The following is a 24959-nucleotide window of genomic DNA, read 5'->3' on the forward strand; positions in this document are numbered from 1 at the left end:
AAATGGGACGACCCAGTCGCACTATTGTGACACAATGGGTGTTCGAAGGGTGTTGGAGGTCCAGGTGAATTTGATGGTCAAATGATCCCAAGATGCATGAAGATTCCATAGAATGTGGGGCGTCTAGTGGTCATATATTACGCCTATGAAGCGCTGACAACCAGTACAACCAGTTCAATCACTGAACCAGTAACAGATTTGCATTCATCTAGATCATGTCTCCTTTATTCAAGCTCTGACACTGCAAGTATCGACACTGCCAGCCATGTAAGTTCACTGGTTAGTTCCCACTGACGAGCTTTCTCCTCCAGCACTCAGCAGCCATGAGCAGGCCCTTAAGACCAACCGCAGTGCAAAGCCCTAATAACACTGGACTAGATGAATTACGATTTGATGAGTAAATGGCTAAATGGCATCTACTTCCTCACTTACCGCCCGCTCCATAGAAGCCAGATTTTCAGACGGCCACAGAGTCTGTACTGAATAATGAATCTCTCACGACCCCTCGGCCTCGCGGGTGGCGCTTCTGTTCAGCGGATATGGTAAAAATGGAGATGTGCATTAAGATGTGCTGAAAGGATTCCAGTGGCTAAAAGCTCAGCTCTGCTAAAGAGCTCGACAGAAGTGACAGTTTGAGCGCGGTTGAACACAGGCTAGCACTAATGCTGCTTAACAATGTGAAAAACTGTTTTCCTATTTGTTGCGTTCATTATCACCTCTCTCCACTTCCCAGTAAAGCTCGTGAGGATGTTTAACACATCAGAGCAGGAGTCTGCTGGGGTCCACACTGCGCTGCCTGCTGCGTGTTTATTCAGGCCCGCAGACGGGACTGGAGCTTGGATATGCGCCTGCCGGTTGAACACACGGGCCGACGTTTGTCTTCTGCTGACGAAGACAAAGACAGACTGATGCTGTCATGACGGCAGTCGGAAAAACAGCACCGGGTTTGAAGAGGCGGAAGAAAAGCGAAAAGCTTGCTGTGAGGTGAATGCAAACTTTAGAGAGGGAGAGAACAAGCAAGACTGAGAGAGACCAAAGGGAGGAAAGACGGACAGAGAGATAGAGGGTGTCTGAATAAAACCGAGAGAAAGAGAGAACGAGAACATAAGAGAAAGACAGAGTGAAAAAGATGGTAAAAGATGAGGTGAAAGAGTGAGATTAGAGAAAGCGAGGATTGAGAGAATGGTACAGAGACCGAAAATGTGAGAGAAAGCGAGAGCACAGGTGAGAAAGAAGAAAAAGAAAGGGGAAGAGAATCTGAGAGAGAGAGAGAGAGAGAGAGAGAGAGAGAGAGAATAAGAGAATGAAAAAGACAAAATGAGATAGCAATAGAGAAAGAATTAGTAAGAAAATCAAAGATAAAGAAAGCAAGAGAAAGAAATGGAATGACAGAGAGAGAGAGAGAGAGAGAGAGAGAGAAATGAAGGTGGAAAAGTGAATAAAGAAGACAGAAGGAATAAGAGAGAATGAAGGACAGAAAGCGAGAGAGAACAAAAGGTGAAGAAAAAGAAAAAGGAAGATTTATATATATATATATAAATAGAGAGAGAGAGAGAGAGGGCAGAAAAAGGTGAGAATGAAAGACAGAATGTGAGAGAGCAAAAGAAAAGGGGGAAAAAAGAAAGAATGAGAGCACGAGGGAGAATAAGAGAGAGAGAGAGAGAACAGAAGAGTGAGACAGAAAGCGAGACAGCCAAAGAGAAAGTGAAGAGAAAAGACAATGAGAGAGAACTAGAGAAAGAACTAGAAACAGAAAGAGTGAAAGTGAAAGAGACAGAAAGTGAAAGAGCAAAACAAAAGGTAAAGAGGAAGAGATTGAAAGAGAATGTGAGAGAGCATGCGAGAGAGAGTGAGAGAAAGCAGAAAAGAAAGGGTGTGAATGACAGAGACAAAGCGAGAGGCAGCAAAAGAAAAAGAGAATGTGAGAGCACACAAGAGAGAAGGAGAGAGAGGAGGTAAAAAGAGAAGGTCAAAAGAATGAGAAAGCAAAAGAGAATGAGCGAGTGTGAGAGAGCAGGACTGCAGGAGAGAAGAAAAGAGTGAGAATGACAGAGACAGAAGGCGAGAGAGAGTAAAAGAGAAGGTGAAAAGAAAGAGAATGTGAGAGAGAGCGAGAGAGAAAGAGAGAGAGAGCATGAGAAAGTGTAAGTAAAGAACAGATGTATGAATGGAGAGAGGTTGCGGGCTGTGTAACCCTGTACAGCGCTTGCTATTAATTTTCTGCTTTGTGCATGCCGTCGCTGCAGGAAAACATGAAAGCACTCGTCTGTCCTCCCCCTCCCTCCTCTCCTCTCCTTCTCTCTTCCGCCAGCTGCCTCTCCCACTTCATTCTCTGTTCTCATACACAGCTCCACACTTACACAGTCGTTAAAGCTGAAGGAAACGGAAATAAAATACAACTAAGAAAGCTGCCAGATTCGCTCGGCGTGATTGGCGTAACGAGTCATCTCGCGGTGATTGAGTGTGCAGTCGTAACGACGCGCAGCGGTAATTATTTTACTGTGCGCCACATGTCAAGCGATCAACGCCGTGCTTAATAACTTTTTAAAGTCATCAGTGAAGCTGCGGCCTTGTTTTCTGTTTTTGAGTTGCTTTTGTTGGGGGAGGGGGGAGTTAATGACACCAGCGCCCGCTGAAACAGCAAAGCCGGCGATGCTAATGCTTTTTTGATTGCGGCGGAACTTATGATTCAATTATCAAAGGCGTATCAGAACTGTGCCATATCCCATAACAGGCGCAGGCCTAATTGGATGACAATGCGTGGCACGAAGGCGAAGACAGCAAGGAAAAATAAGAAACACTGGTGCATTTCTCAGTTAGATGTTACGTAAATGGTCTTGGACCCTGTTTACACCTGGTCACTTCACGTGACTAGTATGTGGATTGTATCCTGATAAGACTTTAGCCACATTCACACTCGGTAGTCAAATGTGTCTTCGGTTAGTGAGACCGAAATATGTAAATTTGCTCGTTGTACTGCAAGTATTACTGGTGGTTCAGTTGTACTGGGAGGGGTTTTGGTTGTTGAATGTGGCTTGGAGAGACTGATGTGTTTACACTGCTGTAACATGTGGCTCAAACGAGTCTCAGACCACCTCCTGAAGTGCGCCTTGGGTGTGTTTACACTTGCAGTTTTCTGTGGTTTGGCCTGATCCAGATATAATCCTAATACTCGCATGAAGTGACCAGGTCTAATACCGGCTTGGTGGATTACAGTCAGCGGCTTGTCCATCTCTGCATGGTCGCTAGAGTCCTGACTACAATGATGGGTACATGTTGGACAATCCCATTCCAGCACACTTCTAAAAACCAGGGCTTCCAAATAGTTCTTGGCTTGTATTTGTAGTTCTAGGAAAACGTTGTAAAGATTCTTAATGGGAAACAAAAGTGGTTCTTTCATACGGCAGGGGTGCCCAATCCTGGTCCTGGGAGTCTACCACCCTGCAGAGTTTAGCTCCAACTATAAAATGAAGGCAATGAAGGAATTCAAAGGCATCCGAATATCAGAGCCAAGCATGTTGGATGAAATCTTTAGGTTCTCTTGAACCAGAATAGAGCACCCGGTTGTACACTATCGCTCCAAAGAACACTTTTTGGGCTAAAGAACCCATTCCTGTGAACCAGGATGCTTCATTCTAGGGCTATATTTCCTATTCTGGAACATAGAACAAAGTCAGCACAGGCAGACACTCAGTCAAGCTTAACCACCAAGGCTAAAGAGCATTGAGGACACTGCTTGTTGCTGTGGATGCTGACAAACTCAGGCAATGCAGAATTCAACTCCTATTCAACTCACAGTGCCCTCTGTGGTGCCCTCAACAGACAATTTCTTAGTGGAATGTCAAGTGTACCTATAAAAATAAGGACGGGTTGTATCTGAACCACCACTGGCAACTGTCAGTCCTACTTTAAGAGTCTGTGGACTAATTCCCTGCCTTGGCTGGGGATTGTTGCTGGACCAGACTTGTCCTACACTATGTCTCTGTTCCCAAAGTCTTCCTTTGGCCAAGAGGGAAGCTGCAGAGAATCAGCTCAAGGAGATTACTGCCACTGGGGTGATGCCTTTAGAAAGCCCTGAGGACATATTAGAGACCCCTGTGGTCCTTGCAAAGAAACAGGGTAGGCTATGGCACTTTTGTTTCACCTGCAAATGCGGCAACAGCATAGCGAGGAAAAATGATCCGATCCCAGGAGTCAATGGCATGCATTGCAGGACAATGCGGGATCCAGATGGTTTATCTCCCAATAGACTGCTGCACTTCCAATGCCTTTTTTTCCATGCCATGTTTTAAAACATCCTCTCATCTACTGCAGGTAATTGTATATGGTTCAGCATTGGATGGACACTCTTGTTCTGCTCTTCGCTGTGGTCGTCATTCATTAATCCAGAAATCATATGGAGAAGAACGTGGAGCTGAGCCAATGCTTTGATTAGCCCAGGCTTGACTTCACGAAGGGCATTTTGAAGTTTGAAGAGTGTCTGTGGTCTGCCTTCTCTCAGTTCTTTCCTCTCGCTCTCTCCTTTACACCATCCTTCCTCTGTCCATTCATTCATGTCTGTCTCTCTCCAGGTTTCCTTCCTAATCAGCTCATGGTTCATAGGTAGGGTGATAAGGGTGAGTGCTGCAGCCATCACGCTTCCTGAGAGCAAAGCAGGAGAACAGACTGAGGCATGCTGGGAATGCTGTTTGACTTGGGCAGCTGCCCACTAGTGCCTGGTATTCATTTCAGAGAGTGACGACTTACCACAGCACTCTGGAAAGCTGGTCTAATTGGGAAAATGTGGATTTCTTAAAAAAAAAAGGAGGAATGCCTGTTGATCAATCTATTGAAGCATTACATGCAGTAGATTTTAATGAAAGGTTCCCTTAATGGGACATGGAAAGGGCAAACCACAGTCACGATGTTTAAATTTGTCCAGAATGTTGAACAAAGCCAAAAAGTGGTTATCAAATCTTGGGGCAGATGACTAACATGAAATTACTATGAATAGGTCATTACAGTATATTCTTTATATATTATTTATAATCATATATCAAAGCAAAAGTAATGATATGACCAGTAATTCCAACCTGAACAACAGGTTTAGTATATCTCTTTTCAACAAAACCCCAACGTCCTACCAAATAATGATGACCTTAGTCAATCCCCCGGTGGTGGAGCCATCTACCCGTGAACATCAGGCCTGTGTCAGGGCGGATAGATCTTCCGGAACCTTTTCCTGACCCATCTGGTCAGGTTGGTAGACCCATCCCACACTGGACCACAGCCATGGCTTGTGGCAGAACAGACATCCCACCTTAAAGGAAAAAGGTCTGCCAATTTTCACCCACTTCTACTCAACTATCCTCTCTTTCTGAGAGCCATTTGAAGTATACAGTTCATCATAGGAATTGCAGACACAGTTATTAACAACAGGATAAATTCAACAGATTAAAGCCCTATTTGGGAGGGATTAGTTTTACATGGGGAGGAGGGGGTAAGGTAATTATTCCCAGAGTTTCTCAGTGATTTTAGTCCTGCCCAAAGACGCCATGTCATTCATTTTTACAGACTGCACGAAAATAACCTCAGATTACATAAATCCAGTGTGAATTGATGTGGGTAAATATTCCGTCATGTCCTGTGGAAAAGGAGTTTTTGGTGTTTTTTCTCAAATATGGATTAACCCGGGGAGCCAAACCTCAGACAATCCAGATGACGAGGCCAAGGGGTCCGCAGAGGTGTGACGCTTCTGGCAGCTATAGGGAAGTCATTGTGTAGCATAGCCTATAGCGTACATATGTGTTGAAAATGTCTATATTTCTATAGGTGGGTTATAAGAATGATTATCATTACCTTTATTTGGAGGTGATAGCAGCGCAATCAATTAAGTAGTCACTCCTATCTCAGTCAGTTATCCGAGATTGTTTATCCTGTGCAAATCACTCATAAATTTTACAGACGTCCTGTAGTAAAAATACAATACTCCACCTCCCTATGTAAAACTAATCCCATCAGAATAGGACTTAAGGAAGTAATCCTGAATCTTATAAGCAGAACAAACTATAACTTCATCCAGGCTACAGTTACAACCAACCTGAAACTTACATAGTCTATAAAACAAGGAAACCAATATATGTTGACATACACAGAAGCTAGACCTAAATCCTCCATAAAACACTGCAGAAACCAAGACCCTTATATGAGCCCACAGTTGAATATTATATTAGCTTTACTGAAGTTACCAAATACTTTATATCAGTTCCTAAATAATACGTCTTGAGATGAATAGCTGAATAATAGGTCAGCTGAGACGAAAGCCCACTACATTACTGTTAGGTCGGTCCACAATAAGAGTAATAACAGCGTATAATGGAGAGTCATATTGCAGTCCAGTATAATAGAAACTAATAGTACTGGAGTGCACCTGAAAACAGAAGTTGGTACACTGGTCACCTTCACTGTGATTGACCTCCACTGTTACCTTCCCACACGATAGTCCGTCAGCACCTCGGACATGGGCATGCATTATTGAAACCATTCATAATGACTGGAAAAAGGGGTCCATGCATATTCATCCAGTCTTTAATGTGCACTGTTGAATTTGAAAGATGTGGGGACTCAAAGCCCTTGCGATGCTCCGATACACATTTGTGCTGAGAGCCTTCCTTTGTATATATTTCCGAGTTCTTTGTTATTTTGATGCTCCTGTATCACCCTGTCTCTTGTGAAGGTGATATTGAAAGTTAGTCACTTTTAAAAGTCCAACTCTGCTCTCTGATAAAGACAGAGATATGAAAACTAATAACGAAAGGATTATGAAGATTGGATTCAATGCTGATGAATAAAAATGATTCCCTTTGCTGTTGATTCAACTGTGCAGATGAACAGCAGCTAAGCTGAAAAGAACCTGGGCCTATATCCATAAAGCTTCTCGATGGTAAAAAGCTGATCTGGTGTCAGCTTTCTTTGCCTTTGAAAACCTACCAAAGACATTTGAAGAAAGGCTTCGGATCTTGGATCAGTACTCCTACTATACAGTGCTTCATAACTAGGGCTGGGCTGGGGCTCTAAATCCATATTTCTTCATGTGTAAGTGTGGGAAATGTAGGAGCATGCCACAAAGCACTTTCTATGAGCGCAGGGAGGAAAAAAAGAGGCATGATTACCAGAAAGAGCTGTGTCCAAAAGAACAGACCAACGTGAAATAATGCAGCATGCTGCATGGGGCTCTGAGCTGATATAATGGCATCTAAAGTGCATTTCTGAAAGAATGGAACAGCTCTTAGAAAGGAAAGTAGAAAATGTACCACCAGTAACTGCAATGTGAAACAAAGTCAAGTCAACAGGGTGCCAGAAATGACAGACTTATAGAAGTAAGGAACGACAGGGAATGGAATATAGGCAGCTACGGTGAAGACAGACTCATAAAAGTGGTGAATAAACTGCACTTTAGGGGTGTATGTCTACAGCAAAACTTTACACCAAGGTTTGGACATCATGGTTTGATAGGAGTTTGGTGTAATGTGGAAAAAGCAACAGAAAATAAGCCTATAATAACCTATCATTTATTTATTATCATTTTTTAAATTTAAATGTACAGACAAATTTCAGTGCATTCCTATGGGAGTATTTTGGCCACAATATTTTTTTGTCTCCGGAAGCTTTCTATACGAATACTTTTGCACTTATCCAAAAGCTGTATACAAGCACACTACTGCAGATCAGGACTGACGTGGCTGTAAAGGTGATGATATCTGGAAAACTGTAGGAGGAGCAGCAGCATAAAAAGCAGGTTGAATAATAATAATAATAATAATACTTAAAAAGAATAACAGTGACAGTTCTATTTTGAAGAAAGCTATATTACACATTAAAAGAACATTAATGTAAAATATATATATAAACACACTCATCTGTTGAATTTTGCATTGATGTGATGTCTTATTACTCTGGTCAAATGATGTGCCTGATTGTGGTCAAATGATTGCAGCACAGCTATGTATATTTGGTTGCTTCAAATAATTACAGAAAAAGTCTGCTGTAAAATACGCAGAAAACTGTCATTTCCATACAACCGTATGGGATCATCTTTGATCGTGATGTTAAATAAGACCAAAACCCACACATATCACCCTTGTTGTGATGCTAGCCCTCATTAGCTCTCAAAACGCACTGGAACAGTATTTTCAATATGTGCTTTTCATATTTTTGGAAAAGAGAACCGTCACATAATTACTAAAACCAGCTTCTCATACCAAGCAAGACACTTTTATGAGCGTCGCAAGATACAGCCAAGGTCTTAGTATGAGTAGCTGTGTTATGTTAGCCAAAACTATGGCTAACACTAATACTTTTTCATACTTCAACTGATAAGTAACAGAGAGGAAGTTCAGAACACAGCGTGGTTTCCTCAAAACCACTTTGATGGGCAGTGTAGAAGAGACAGAGGGAATTGAGAAGTGACCGCGCACCTTTAGAGCCTCCTTCTCTTTCTCCACCCGCTGGACCTCGAGGTGCTCTTTGACCAGGGCGGCTTCTTTGCCGTTGATCTCCTCTTTGAGCTGGTCTATCTGGTGGTTCATGATCTTCAGCTTGCGTTTCATCTCTGTGATCTCGTCCTGCACATGCACACACACATTCACACACACAGAGACAGAAAAAGGAAGAGAGAGAGAGACAGACTGTCACATCAAGAAAAATGAAGCTATGTTTTGCAGTCACATACTAAAAAGAAGGAAACTCCCAACCGATCCTAAACGTATGCCAAGACTAGGCTAATTAGACTAGATAATGCTGTGTGTGCATTTGAATAGGAAGCTAGCTGAATGCATTAATTAGAAGGGGTGTCCACAAACATTTGGACACATAGTGTACCACAGAATCCGTGATTTGACAATGTCTGTGGGTGAAGCCTGCTGGTTCGCCAGCATGCTTAACTGAATGAAATACCTTCACCAATATAGATAAACACACACACACACACACACTTGGGTATTGCACAGACGTGAGCAGATGCATGTTCACACAAACGTATACAAAGACAAACAAATGCATACACTCTGATAAGGAGACACACACACACACACACAGAGGTAGACCGGCAGATACAGGAAGACACTCACACACTCTTTCTAACAGATAAGCACTTAGGCAATAAATCTTAAGTGTAAACACACTCCAAGCGCACCAAGAGCTGCACTGAGAAGGCAGCATCAGCACGAGCATCTACGACAAACCAAACAGACATGTACAAACAACAAACACACACACATACACACACATACACAGCAAAGCCCCAACATTAGTTCAAAAAAGCAGCCCATTCCCGAATGTAGCCTTATCATACAACAGCTACAAGGTCAGACTTCAGACAGAAAGCAGCTGGGCCAGGGTGGGACGGGGTGGGGGCGGGTTTGTGGGGGGGGGGGAGGCATTTGCACTTGGCAGATTCAGGTATGATGAAATAAGGGGGTAGAAGAGGAAAAGGAATACAGAATGTGGAGATTGTCCTTTGAAAATGCAGCTGAGGCTAACTCTTCTCATAGCATGAGCTGCCACAGCTCCAATGCTGATTCTTCTTCAGCCTTCTTAAAAGAATAAATACATTAAAAAGACCTGGTGTTTCAGTTCAGTGAGTCCAACTGTGAGGCCATCAGAGCGACTCATTAAGAGAAAGTCCACCCTTAAAGTTGCATTCTGTAACATTTAGACTAAAATAACAGATTAAAATAACAGCTTCAAAATCATTAAGATGCTCCAATGATTTGTAACAGACAAAATAGCCCCTCAATTATTCCCACTCCAAGCTCAGTATGCAGGTTTTTGCGCTACATAAATTGGAAAAGTGGGCAGGACAACTCGTGAGAACTGCATAACACAAAATAAAAAGTCATATTTGTGAAAAGGTCTGTATGATTACTTTTCAGCTTCTGTCGGCAGGATTCTTTCACTTCACTGCTAGTTCTGGATCTCTCAGCCAAACGAAGGGTGAGCACAAAGCGTGATTTGCTTTACTGCAGTAAATTACACCTGTAGGGGGAGCCCATGAGCAAAAAATACCAATTCTCACATAATGCAACTTTAAAACAACATTACGTGAAAATTGGCATTTCTTGCTTTTGCACTTTGACCCACCCCTACAGGGGACGTTTTACACATGCATTTTTTTTAAAAGCTGAGAGACACATAACCACCAAAGTAAAAGAAGGATGTGAACGATCGCATTGAGCTTGAAGTAGCAAAGATAGAGAGGCATCGCAATAATTGTGAAGCTGTTATTGTGAGGTACAAATGCTACATAATATTGCTTTAAGTAGTCAAGACTTAATACTTACGAATTTAATCAAATGTCATGATTCTTGGTGATGTTCAGTTACATATTATATTTGTTTTGATGTCTGATTTCTTTTTTACATTAAATATTAAACCAGAAGTGATGTGGATTGCATTGTATACTGGAACCCTTCCGATACAAGCGGTTTCTGTTTGTGTTGTATGGGAATACAAGCTACAAATGTCTTTATTATTTATGTACTGAATAAATAAACTTTATTTAGACTAAATATGAGCATAGCTTTTTAATTTTAACCTATCTGTGGCAGTGAAAACACACAATCACACTAGAGAGGTAGAACCATACCCCCCCCCCCCCCATGTAGCCCTTGTACACCCATCAGCCATGACATTTAAAACCACTGACACTGATGTGTTGAATGCAGTGAAAAAGGACTAGTGTAAAGATCTGAGCGGCTTTAACAAGAGATCAGGCAGGTGCTTGTGGTGGTTAGAACCTACCAAAAGTGCTCCACGGATGGACAACTTCGGGGTGAACCAGTGACCAGTCACTCCCCAAGGCTTATTCATGTGCATGGGGAGTAAAAGCTAGCCTAGACCGATCTCACAGAATAGCTAATATTGCACAATCGGCTGAAAAAGTCAATGCTGCCTATGTCTTGTGCCGTCCACGCCTCGACGAGTAGGACCTATCATTATTAGTCAGGTGGTTTCAATGTTATGGTTGATCAGTGTGTGCTTGGTGTGATGTTCCACTATATGCACAAACTCACAAACACTGACTGACATGGGTGAGTACCTGAGCCTCAGTGAGGTTCTTGCTGTAGAGGTTGCGGTCAGACCGGACGGCTTCGTAGAGGTTCTGTTGCTGCTTGAGCTTAGTCTCTGTTTCAGCAATCTTCTTCTTGTACTCAAAGATCTGCATCTCCTGCACTTTGATGTCTTCCATATGCAACAAGACCTGGACAGAGGAAAAGGGAGAAGGAGAGAGGTGAGAAAAGGTAGGTGCTGTTGAAACCTTGAATATTGAGCTGAAATCACCTGTGCAGCAGATCTGTGCAGCTATACAGAAGGAAGGAGTTTTTTGGCTTGCTCCACAAGCATGTTTGAGTATTTCAGAATGTTTGGGTCTCAAAAGTAATCCCTGAATACAATTACCTCCCATGCTAACATTATCATTTATTCATTTTTTATCCATTATAAAAGTTAGAACAACAACTTACCTAAAATTTAAAATGATCCCAGTGATTGTCTGAAAACATTGACAGTAAACCCCCTAAAAAACCAAGTGCAACATATTTTCCATGTCTTTGTAATGATGCAAAGGTTTATCTTAAGTAACGATTACATAAAAACAATAACATTACATATTAAATAGTGATTCATGACCAAAGTAAGAAAATTAAATGAGATTTTTAATTTTTAGTTTTAATTAACGTTTCTGCCCCTAGTGGATTATCAGTCGACTGCATGCCCCAGAAAAATACATACAGATTACTACGTTTGAAAAATAATATATTTATAATATATTATTAAATATATAAATATATATATATATATATATATATATATATATATATACAGTCATGCCCGAAAGTATTCATACCCCTGGCAAAGTTTGACTTAAATTTACTTTTATTTAACCAGAAGTTATATTTTTGCCTTGAAACGACACAGGCATCTCCCAGGAGATAACACGATGATGTACAAGAGGCATCATTGTGGGAAAAAGTATTTCTCAGCTTTTATACACATTTGAACAAAAAGTGGCATGTCCAAAATTATTCATACCCTTTGAAAACTGTCACAGTATATGGGAAAATCCAAAGTTCTATACCATTCCAAATAGTCCAAGCTGTTTTAAAGCATCCTAATTACCCTGATTCATTGGGAACAGCTGTTTTAATCAACTCAACAGGAGAAAAACAGCAGCTCTCTGCAGTTGGTTTGTGGACAGTCATGGCTAAGACAAAGGAGCTCACTAAGGACCTGCGGCTGTGCATTGTGGCCGCTCACAAGTCAGGAAAGGGCTATAAAGCCATATCAAAATGTTTTCAAGTTCCAGTGGCTACAGTGCAAAGTATTATTAAAAAATACAAGAAGTTCCGCACTGTGGAAAATCTCAGAAGATGTGGTCGGAAGACAAAAGTGACACCTGTGCTGGCCAGGAGAATAGTGAGAGAGGTGAAGAAAAATCCAAGGATCACCACCAAGGCCATCCTGGTGAATCTGGACTCTGCTGGTGGCGACATCTCAAGGCAGACAGTTCACCGGACACTGCACACTGCTGGGTTCCACGGACGCAGGCCAAGGAGGACACCACTTCTCCAGAAAAGGCACACAAAAGCCCGCTTGACCTTTGCAAATGCTCATCTGGACAAAGAAGAAGACTTCTGGTGTTCTGTTTTATGGTCAGATGAAACAAAAATTGAATTGTTTGGCCACAATGATGTGTGCACCATTTGGCGTAAAAAAGGAGAAGCCTTCAACCCTAAGAACACCATCCCCACTGTCAAACATGGTGGTGGGAACCTAATGTTTTGGGGGTGTTTTTCAGCCAATGGACCAGGGAACATGATCGCAGTAAATGGCACCATGAAAAAAGAGCAATACATCAAGATTCTCAACAACAACATCAGGCAGTCTGCAGAGAAACTTGGCCTTGGGAACCGGTGGACATTTCAGCACGACAACGACCCAAAACACACAGCCAAAGTGGTGAAGAAATGGTTAGCAGACAAAAACATTAATGTTTTGCAGTGGCCCAGCCAGAGTCCTGACTTGAATCCAATTGAGAATCTGTGGAGGGAGCTAAAGATCAGGGTGATGGCAAGGAGACCCTCGAACCTCAAAGAGTTGGAGCTCATCACTAAAGATGAATGGGCAAAAATACCAGTGGAGACATGCAAAAAGCTGGTCAGCAATTACAGGAAGCGTTTGATTGCTGTAATAGCCAATAAAGGCTTTTCTATTAATTATTGAGAAGGGTATGAATAATTTTGGACATGCCACTTTTTGTTCAAATGTGTATAAAAGCTGAGAAATATTTTTTCCCACAATGATGCCTCTTGTACATCATCGTGTTATCTCCTGGGAGATGCCTGTGTCATTTCCAGGCAAAAATATAATTTCTGGTTAAATAAAAGTAAATTTAAGTAAAACTTTGACAGGGGTATGAATACTTTCGGGCATGACTGTATATATATATATATATATATATATTATATATAAATATAACAATTTATAGTAAAATGTTTTGTGTTGTATATGTTTTAGTTTTGAACAATAAACAATAACAATGTATCAAATATACTATATGTCCAAATGTTTGTGGACACCCCATCAGCTTGTCTGATCCCTGTAGAGAAGTACTGCCAACACAATGGGACTCTCTGGAGCAGATAAACATGAACCTATAAGCTAGAGGGGTATAAAGTCCCCCCTTGCATTAAGCTGTGGAGCAGTGGAACTGTTTTCTCAGGAATGATGGTTGGTGCTCCATCCGCTGGGGAGTAGGGGATGAGGTGGGGTGGGGTGGGGTGTTGATTATCCAACATCCTGACCTCACAAATTCACTCTTGTCACTGAATGCAATCAAATCCTCCTAGAGTTGATGAAGTGGTTTCCTTGTTCAGTTTTAGGGATATGAGGTTCCGTCGTTATAGCAGTGAGGTTCTAGCACTGTATTTATTTGTACGTGTGCTAAATGATTAATGGGCTGATGTGTGATAAATAGATTTAAATGTTTTTGGCGATACTATAATGTAATAGGGTCATTCCAATAAAGTTGAGATGAGATGACAAATAGGGAGAGATATATGACTGCGATCTGACTCTTGTCACAAATATGACAGCAACATCCATCATTTCCGATCATTATTCCTTGTCTCTTTCCTTCCTACACACACACACACACACAGCACATACACACATGCACACAGCACGCACAGCTCACCATGGTGCGGCAAAAGACGCACAACCCTAATGGAGTCGATTTGTGCTAGGGTGGCCAACAAATCCACAAGAACTTGTTCACTTGTTCCACAGTGAGAGGCCTACACTGTTTCAATGGAGCCTGATTGAAACATCAGCGGAGTGGGCTTTTTCCCCCCTCGCTCTCTCTCAGCAGCACTGGCTTTGTCAATGCGAGACATTATACGTCAAATTAAAAGCTGAATAGAAACAGAATTACATGGATTTGCCGTATTAGACTGCCATGGCACACACAGACGCTAATCCAATCACGAGGAGCCGGGTTAAATCCAAATGTCAAAGTCGGGGCAAAAAGAATCGGATCTATAAAGAGAAAGAGGTGAAGTTCAGAGTGTATCTTTAACTGCTTTCAAAAAATTTCAAAGACGCAGGCTTCGAAATGTAAACAGAAACAGCAGGAGGCTCACAGGCATGTGTGTTCAATCGTCTGTCAAGTATGTAGGCCTGTAACTGGTGCTGGCCAAATGCTGGTGCTTAGATAGTAAAAGATGCTAATGTTAACAGACAGTGTGTTTAAAGATGCCCTCAGTGAAATGCACCAAAAAGATGGCCTTCACCAATAAGCTTGGGTTTAAAGGTGTCAGCGCTATAACCGGCTAAAAGACGGACTTAACAAATTAGCATCTTTGTCTAAAGATGCCATTGATATTATGTGTACAAGAATTCACAGCTTTTTTGAAGATGAAATAAGTCAAATAGCCTACAAGATGGCTATAGAATAAGGTTGTGATTAAAGATGCCATTAGTAAAACAAGCTACAAGAACATGAACCTGCGTTTGAAGGTTAAAAAAATACGTAGCTAAAAGATGGCATGAGTAAAACATTTCTGCTGATGACAAAGATGCCATCAGTAAAATATACTTAGTAGAAATTATATTTCAGTATTATATTATATCATTTCTACTCTGTAGAAATGATTAGCATCAGTAAAACATGCTCAAAGACAGCATTAACACATAAGCATGTGCCTGAAGATGTCATTAGTAAAATATGGCTTTAGAAAACGAAAGATATCTCTGTTTAAAGATGACATCAGTGGTGGCTCAGCGATTAGATCGCCGGGTTATTGATAACAGGGTTTTGGGTTCTTTTCCCGGGCTTGGCAAGCTGCCACTGTTGGGCCCTTGAGCAAGGCCCTTTACCTTCTCTGCTCCCCAGGCGCAGGAGTTGGCTGCCCACCGCTCTGGGTGTGTGTGTGTACTCACTGCCCCAACACTCACTGTGTTTAAAGGTGGCATCAGTAAAACATACTAAAAGACAGGGTTAGCAAAATAGCGTCTAAATGTTAAAAAGACAGCATTATCAACTAAGCATCCCTGTTTTAAAAATCCCTGTTTTAAAAAGCATAAGGATGTGTGTTTGAAGATAACATCAGTAAAATATGCTAAGAGGTTCTCTCTAATCATTAAAATCCCTTAATATACCCAAACAATTTGTATATCTTTTTTTTAATTAAATCTTTTATTTAATTCAAACACTGTTCCTTTAAGAATCTGCATATTTGTGTATTTAACAAAAAAAAAAAAAAAATCAAATCTCTAGTTGTAATAAGTCCCCCTGACATTTGTATGTTAACAAAACATTAAGGGAATATAAGGCTTACTAGTCCAGTAGGAAAATACACTGGAGTTTTATATTAGACCTTTAAATCTGTTTAGCAACTAAAACAGCTCAAGGCTAATGTCTTTAAAACCATCCCTGACATGAATACACAAGTGTGTGTGTGTATGTGTGTGTGTGTGTGTGAGGTCGAGGACAGCGAAAGAAAAATCAATGTTTAATATTTCCCCGCTACGTCAGGGGATAGTCAAGTGTCCATATCCCAACTGAATAATAGCCATTATTACATATTTGTGCCATTCAAAGGCAATTGATCTCCCTTACATCAGAGAGTTATCACCATTTAGCTGCTGCAACGGTGGCAGATGCTACTAATCTCTATTTAGCTTCAATTCCGCAAGTTTTACAAAGTCTGACCTAACATAGTCTGTTGCCCAACAATGCTATCGCTTCTAAAATTGACCAAACAAAAATATACAGGAGCAGAAGTAGGCAAATTAGGCCTCTCTAACTTGGTCTGTTAGGTTTTATACAATAGCCACAATAAGGCACTCCTCTAACCATTGTGAAGCATCAACACTCCCAATTCCTCACCTCCTCAATCAACCAGTATAACAAACACATTCAGAACTAGTGTCTGGTGCTTTGCCTACAGGAGCAATGATGACCGCTAAACCATCTAGCATTTACTCCAATCTCCATTAAGCATCTCCATTTAACATGGTCTGATCTGAAAGTGTTATCTAAATCTGCTAATATTCCTAACAATTAACAAACAAAACTAATCAGGACTAGAAATAGGCAAACTCGACCATGCCCACCTGGCATATTAGCTGTTATCCATTAGCCACATTAGCAGCTCTCAATTCTTCCTCTTTGACTTAAATGGCTACAACTGACTCAAACTGCTTATCAACTGGCTCATTAGCCACCATTGTTCTCCAGATGACTCAAAAAGTAGGTAGCTAAGTGGAGAAAAGTCTGCATGATGCTCAGTGTTTAAGAATGCTGCTTGTATGTACGAGGGAGCACTATCGATTTATCGACCTTCGTTTGTGCCTGTGACTGCTTTTTTTTCTTTTCTTTTTTTTTACAGTCTCCTTTGGGCAGCGGGAAATATTCCTTGCATCTTTAAAAGCTCAACTCCGGAGAGGAAAATTGGAGCTAAGGAGGCCATCAAAGTCATTAGCTGAGAGAAACGATTTTACAACACTCTGGGCCTGTTTCTGCTCACCGCTGGGTGTTTTCACGTCAAATTAGCAAGACACAAACACTCAGAGCTACCTGCAAATGGCTAATGTGAGCTGAAACAGAGAACTGAGAGCAGAAAGGTTAGTGCTAGCAGCGAAGGCAATGCAATGCTGGTTAGCCCGGACACAGCTGCGATTTTGAAGATGCCGTTTTGGTCGGCCCTGACAAATCTGCAGGTAAGTTGAATTAAAATGATGCTCTTTGTTTTTCAGTGTTTAAGCAGCAGCACATCCAGGTACTAATGCCCTCCCTAATGCCCCTGCCTCTCTTGTGTGAAAGTTGAAAAGCCTAATTTTACTGGCAGCAAATATAAATTCTCTGACAATTTGATAGCATAAATGAAGAAAAACACACTGATTTGTAGCTAATAAGAGCTCAAAGTCTTTGGCCAGTCAGGCAAACTATTCTGTCACATGGTTGGCGGTTAACGATCAGCGTGTTCTCTAGAAAAAAACGTTGAGTGATTAGTGTTAGCTGAGTCAGCTGTGCTGGTTCAGGGTTTTGTTGAGCAAAAATCACGCTTTTCCAATTGGCTCCTGGTATCATCTATTTACATACTGGGAGTGTCCTGCACTCAGTCACCGTCAGCGTGTAATAATACCCCCCGGGTACCTTCTCTTAGATTAGCAGTGGTATTTTATTTAGGGGTTGACTGTTTGGTCCCAGTATTGAAGTCTGTGTAAATTACTGGTGTCTGTGTTGCTGAGTGTAGTTGTATGCTGGTTGAGGTCTGCAATGTTTATTCCTGCATAACTCAACGCAAGCTTATGCTGTCTGTGTTTTAGCTAGATTAATAACAGTAAACAAAGGATTTTTTGTTTCTGTAAAGATTTTACATTAGGTTTGATGTCTTGATTTGTTCTGACCTATTTTAGTCAGTTTTAAGGTATAATTATAAATTTCAGTTTGTACTGATTTAGAAAAGTAACTAACAAAATTAGGGTGTTTAAATTACTTTAATTAAAAATAAAAAAACTAAACTTGGTTGTATTAGTTCTTTTTCCAAAATAAAAATTTAAGTTGCAACAAGTGAAAAAAATCTGTTGGACTTTATAATAAATTTTCTCTTTTACTTCATTTTAATGACCTGTTTGGTCTTTGTGTAAAAAAATATATATATATGCTTTTAACTAAATCTAATACTAATGTATTTAGGTGTGACAAATTATTCAATGTATGGTTCAAACTGGTCCAAAGTGTCTTTTTTTCAGTGTGAGTAAACTGAACTGCTACACTCAAATTATATGTATTATATTGTTGAAATCGCACATTTTTTGTATTTAATATCAAAATATGTCTACACCCTATAAGACAAAAATATTCAGTAAAATGTTTATAAAAAAAAAACAGTAACTGAAAAACCTCATGTTTACTACTACAACCAAGAATAGTTCGTTTTAACACTGTTATGTTTTGTTATTTTAAGGAATTACCTTAAAACTTAAATAGAATAACTCTTAATAACATATTATAACTTTTATTGAAACTTTTACTTTGACTTAAAATGTTTAATGAATAATAATTGAGTCTCTCATCCCTTAGACTCCTGCTATTAAATTGATCAAAAACACAGAATTATAATATTAATGCAAGAGTGAACACTGCAGTACTCAGGCAGCTTATAGTCACACTCGACAACACAAACATGCTTTTACAGCCTTTAACATTGAGAGCAGACAATCAACCATCATACAAAACTCCCCTGCTAATCTAAGAGAAGGCACCTGAGGGGAATGACTACACGCTGATGGTGACTGAGGCTGCAGGACACTCCCAATATGCAAATAGACGATACCAGGAGCCAATTGGAAAAGTGTGAACCAGTTAAAAATATTGAACCAGCAGAGTTGACTCCGTTACTGGACTTCAATATGAGAGAAATGAGTAAATTCAACATCAGTGCAGTTTCTAGTTTTGGGTATTTTTGGCATTTTTCATTTAATTTTAATTGCATTATCACATCACTGTTCATTTACCAAGGACAACTAACTAAACTCAATTATTATATGTTGATTCAACTCAAAGAGCTCTTTTAAATCTGGAAAATGATAATTGATCACAGAACTCAAAATAGTTGAGTGTAACTCCAACTGTTCGGTGCAGGATGTTTTCATCTTTACCTGTAGAATTCCACTTCTGTGCTTCCTTTACAGTAGTGTTAAAGTCGACATAGTATGGCCTAATAAGATCTGTCCTGTTAAGATCTCACCGCTGTCAATAATACATGGCTTAATTATACAATCACAACAAGTAAAAAAGCATGCTGCTAACATTTCTCTCACATTTTGATCACAAATATCACAAATGTCTCAAAGTACTTTAGCTTTGGCGATTATTAGCATTCCCTCATCTAGTCATTAGCCCGTTATAATGCTGCTATAATCTGTTACAGCAAGGCTTTCCAATCAAGTGTTTAACCACAAATAACTACGGCTTAGAAGTCATGTCGATCGCCGTTCCTTACACAGCTCTCGTGACCTTTAGGCTTGAATGAAATTGCAGTCCATAGCCAATGTAACAGTCACTCTCTCATGCCTGTGTTGCAGCAAAGGCTCCCTTGTTAACAGCGAGATTATGAACAGAAAACACAGGTGGGAATTCACTTTGCTCTGCGTGTGTGTGTGTATGTGTGTGTGAGATTGCTCAGTCCCTTCCGCTGTCATATTTTTGGCAGTTGTGAGACAGACAGATCTTTTCTACTGCTCTTAATCCAGCTACACTCTTTGTAAGGACGTATGAAAAGCACAACAATTTTCCTCCAGAAGTAAGCCAAGCTTTTCCCCCTTCTCTTGCCAGCCTTTTATGATTTCTCTAAACTGCGAAAGCTTTCACTACACGCTAAGTTGTTGTACATGACTGCATGACTCGGAAATCTGACAAACATAAGAAAGCAGAGGTGAGTTTGCCTGCAAAATGCATGCATTATGTGCCATTTATAGGCAAAACATAAAACACATGGTGAGGCTGCCTTTTGTTTTTATGCTCTACAATTAGGGAGCTCCCGCCCACAAGAAAGTCATCAGGGACTCATTTCACAAGGCAGGGATCTTCTGATTTTTATGGCGGCTTTATTCTTTTCCCATTTTTAAATCCCTCTATTGTTTTATGGCTCACGTTTTCTTAGGCCCTTCATGATTTTTTATGTTCAATATGGTTTGCTTTCAGTTGATTTCAGTTGTATGTTTAACCCTTTTAATACTGTAAAATGGTCAAATGGCTCAGCATACTACACTAGGTGTCCAAATATTTGTGGACAACCTTATAAATGAATGCATTCAGCTACTTTAAGTCACACCCATTGCTAATTCAGACTGAGACCACAGAAAGCCACAGTAGATCACATGTGATTTGAAATGTATACAGAGACAGGCAGCCAGTCTTTTGGTAAACACACAAATGCTACGGTGAGCTTACCACAGCTAACGGTAATGTCCTAGCCAAGTGGAGTTTGTGTCTTTTAGCTGTGAAACATTAGCTGAATGTATTTGGGAGGGTGAAAAAGAATTTAAAGATTTACTATTCATCATAACTGACTATTTTAGAATTTTCTACCTCATATTTATTTATTTAAATTAATAAAATGTACTCTTTTTCTTTCACTTGTACCCACAGCTCTGATTCTGAGACTGACGGCCCAGTTTCACCTCCAAACAATTCAGCCCATTGGTCATTGACCAATATGCAGCTCATTAACATGTTGATTTTGTTTGGCTGATGCTAAGGGCACGTGTTAAAATGCTGCAAAAGGAAAGAGAAAGAAGTGCACTCGAGCACCACCCCGTAACTTTATGAACAGTACATAAATAGGACATTTTGTGTGGTCTAGATGTTTTTATGAACGCGCATTCGGTTTGTATGCCTCAAGACTGCGTGTGTTTCTTTCCAGTTTACAATCAAAACTATGGTTGACTGTATACTGGCAGTTTGTATATGCGGATACATGGATGATGGACTGGCGACTTTGTATGCAAATGCTGGAGAGTGCTGGTGTGCACCAACTCCATGTGTGTTTACCTTGTGTGTGAGATCGCTGGCCTCGTTGATGTACCTATCTCGTTCCTTCTCCAGCTGAAAGATGATTTTGCGCTGTTTCTGCGCCTCGTCCCTGTAGGTCAGAATCTCCTGGTCCAGTGTCTTCTTTGTCTGCTCCTGCAGCTTCACCAAATCCTGCTCCTTCTTGGTGGCATCTGCCGCCTTGATCATATTCTAAATGAACACCACACACACACACGCATACATACAAGGACTCAGACACCATGTTTGTACAAAAGATTAGACGCTACCTTGTAAACATATCTATCGTGCGCAATTCAAACAAACGTCTCTCTTTTTTGGAAGGTGCCGATTAAAGGAAGCCAAAACAAACAAACAAAGGCTTGTAAACAACAAACAAAGCCCTAGGACAAACCAGTCTATTCTGTCAGTGGTCTAATCTTGAAAGATAAAGCATAATTGGCCACTTTGCTGGAATGAAAGGGTTATTTTCATCCGTGATGCATCAGTGTAAGTTAGATCAAAGGAAGTGTTCTCAAGGGTAGAGCCAATTTCAGGAGCCACGTACGCATGCCAATGTGTCTGTGTGTCTGCGTGCCCATGTATTTAGCACTTAGCGGGGAGCTATTGTCTTCTGTATGATGAAGAATTCAAGTGTTTTGACTTTGTGGGAGCTCTTTTACTCGTCCTCATCGGGGAAAATACATTTCATACTAGAAACTAAGCTTTTATTTGTTAAAGTAGAAGAGCAGAAATATTCACTTTTGTTTCCTGAGGTCATAATTAGGGTCAGGTTAAGTGTAGCACAGCAGCACTTACCGACAGTCCTTTGGAAGCCAATGGAAACACCCCACAAAGGTAGAAATATCTTTGTGGCGTGTATGTGTGAGGGGCCAGCATATTCCCAGTGCAATTAAATATGAATGGCCACTCATCTCCATATCCACAACAATACTGCAATATTCAGGAGATCAGCGGTAGATGAAGCTACCTTTTCGCCTGGTTTTGAATCGCACCTCAGTTTCATAACTATGTTAAGAGAGAGAGGGCGACCTCGGCTCCAGCTCCTTCTGAGCACTCAGATAGAAATTTCAGCTGGGGTCAGTAACTCTGGACTCGTATGCATTACGCTTCTCACAGCATGACACTGTTAGCAAGCTGTGCCGTTCAAATCAGACTTGTTTTTCGCCTGAACGTGCCCTGCTCAGGGTTTGGGTGTGCTGTTGGTACTTCATCCATTACAGAACGTGCTGGCTGCTACATACACTATATGGACAAAAGTCTGTATCTTTTACAGTGAAAAACTGTCAGACCATGACAGTAAAAGACTGTAAACTCTAAAAAGGCTGAATGCAGATTCTGTAACAGTGAATTAACAATACATGTATTAACCAGAACACTCATTTTTACACCTCTATTCCAATGTTAAATGGTCTTGCACTGTGTTTATAACGGAAACAGTCCGGAATATTTATAAAACAGACAACATTTTTGCCAGTTTTGCTTTTCTTGTGAAAAATACATGTTCATGTTTCTCAAAAAATATATGTAACCGAGTCAGCTGTGCTGTTTCAATAACAGTGGGTTTGAATGTGCAGCATTTTAAAGTTACATTTCTTTCCAATTGGCTCCTGGCATCATGTATTTGCATATCAGGTGTGTCCACACCTCTTTTACTCACCGTCAATGTGTATTTGTTTCCTCTAGGCTACCATCTCAAGGTTAGTGCCTTACAGGTAATGGATTGGTTTGATTGTCTGTCCTTGCATTGGAAGGCTATAAGAACAAGTTTCCTTTTCCTGTGCTGTTTGGGTGTTGCACTCTATTGTCACTTTGGGATCATGGGATTGTTTTGCCAGGTTGTTTGTGTTAGTCAATAAAGGACTGAAAGATTAGGACAACAAAAAGATTAGTTTTTATGCATTCATTTTTTGCACAGTAATATGCTGTAAACAAATAAGTTATTGAATATAAAATGTATGGTTGACAAAAAAGCATACTGTAATGTCTTAAACACGGTGACTATATTTTACAGTGACATTCTGGTAAACAAAGCTGCCAGGACTTTACTGTAAATTTATTTTATTTTTATTTTTCTACAGGTTACATATTATACCTACAGGAGTGTTAATGGCATCCCATTTTAAAACCACAGGCTATGAGACAGAGTTGGTCCCCCTTTGTAGTTAAAATAGCTTCCACTCTTCTGAGAAGGCTTCTGGTTTTTGGGTACAGATTTGCCCGTTCATTTGCAAGGTCAATTGTTTATCTATATCCCTTTTTTGCAGGGAAATTGTAGGTGAAATACAAGCAGCTTAATAACTTTAAGATATTATAATATGCTTTTTTTGCAAATGTAAGTGTTGTAATGTTGAGAGTGAATTATATTTACTTTTGTTTAATCCCTGATTAACTAGTATCAAGTCATTGCTAACACTCTAATACTTAGTTAAGTTATCGTAGAAACCAACAATTTATTTTTACAGTCTTCATTATTGAAGTCATGTGGTCAAGCATTACACAAAACTAAAAGCTGCACCCGAGAGAAGATAGCCTGGGAGGAAAAACTACAAACTGACGGTGAGCAAAGGGGGTGGAGACATGCCTAACATGCAAACAGATGATGCCGGAAGCCATTGGAAAAGAGTTTTACTTCACAGTTTTGCTCATTGTGTCCAAAAACAAAAAAGGGGTGTGGGTGTTTTAACAGGATCGGTGGCATCGTATTACAGTACCACACTGGAATGCAGTGTGCAGCTTTTAGAACCACCCATTCTTTCTGGTGTGTATAAAACTGCAGACTGGATGGTTTGGTGCTCGATTTTAACACCTGTGGCAATGAGACTGAATAGAACACCTGAATTAAAACCTGGGCTAGAAGTTCATAAAAAATAAACATGTAAATTGCGAAAATGGGCCCCCGGAGCCGAGAGGAATAAGGGACAAGGACCCAATAGTGTTTTTGTAAGTTAAGCTTCACTGAACACATTAAAGAGTTAAAAAGTCAAACATACTAATGATACTAAAAGCCATATAGTTGAATAATTCAAACACACTACAGTTGGAATAACTCACAAATGCCTTATATTAACCAAACACATCTAGTTGGCCCAACAGTATATTCAATGCTGTGCTAGCAAGACTGTCAAAGTTACAGTCAGAATACAGAAACTATCATATTCACATTCCCAACACTATATCAAAAATTTCTGTCTACTTAAAAGATGGTAGCCTGGGAAAAACGACTACACATTGACGGTGAGTAAGTGTAGGGGGCGTGCCCTGTATGCAATTAAATAGAGCTAGGAGCCAATGGGAAATGTGTACGTTTTTCTCAGGTTGTATGGCACACACAAACACACTGTATATTATTGAACCAGCAGAGCCAACTCTTGTTGAGAACCTTCAATATGAAAGAAATGAGTAAATCCAACATCCAACTACTTTTCTTCGTTTCGTTCTAGAGCACCCCTGGAGCAGAGACGGTAAAGGGCCTTGCTCAAGGGACCAACAGTGGCAAGCTCTCTAAACGTTACTCTAGCTGCTGCCCTGCCCTGAATCCTGCCAAGCCCATGGGAGACCTGTTGAAAACTAACAAAGCAACAATAAAGTGGAGCTCCAGTTCCCCTCGAGAGTCTCCTCTTTAACAAGAATCCACAAGATAAATATGCTACAGTAAAGGCCTACATTCACAGAGCAGCTCACCTATTGACTGTATATATGCAAACATTATGTCACTGTCCAAATACGTTTGGATCTGACCACATATTCTAATGAATTATTTCACTTACATAGTAAAAAAAATAATCTAGCAAATACGCTTGTTTGCGATGACTACCGAAGATCTCTGAAGTTTTTACATACGTCAAAATCTTCTCTGCCG

The 24959-nt window shown here is 40.4% G+C and overlaps 1 protein-coding gene across 4 annotated transcripts in view; it reads right to left on the reverse strand.

Annotated features, from left to right (window-relative positions):
• Positions 1 to 24959, reverse strand: part of cfap58 (cilia and flagella associated protein 58) — a 169512-nt gene that overhangs the window by 106216 nt on the left and 38337 nt on the right. For all 4 annotated transcript variants that reach the window (XM_072657288.1, XM_072657287.1, XM_072657286.1 and 1 more), the window contains exons 9-11: positions 21098 to 21289; positions 11078 to 11239; positions 8457 to 8603 (exon numbers count right to left, since the gene is read on the reverse strand). In XM_072657288.1, coding sequence (XP_072513389.1) covers positions 8457 to 8603; positions 11078 to 11239; positions 21098 to 21289 — 501 coding nt within the window. The remainder of the gene's footprint in view (positions 1 to 8456; positions 8604 to 11077; positions 11240 to 21097; positions 21290 to 24959) is intronic.

The sequence above is a fragment of the Salminus brasiliensis genome, chromosome 15 (genome assembly GCF_030463535.1).
Source record: "Salminus brasiliensis chromosome 15, fSalBra1.hap2, whole genome shotgun sequence".
NCBI lineage: Eukaryota > Metazoa > Chordata > Actinopteri > Characiformes > Bryconidae > Salminus > Salminus brasiliensis.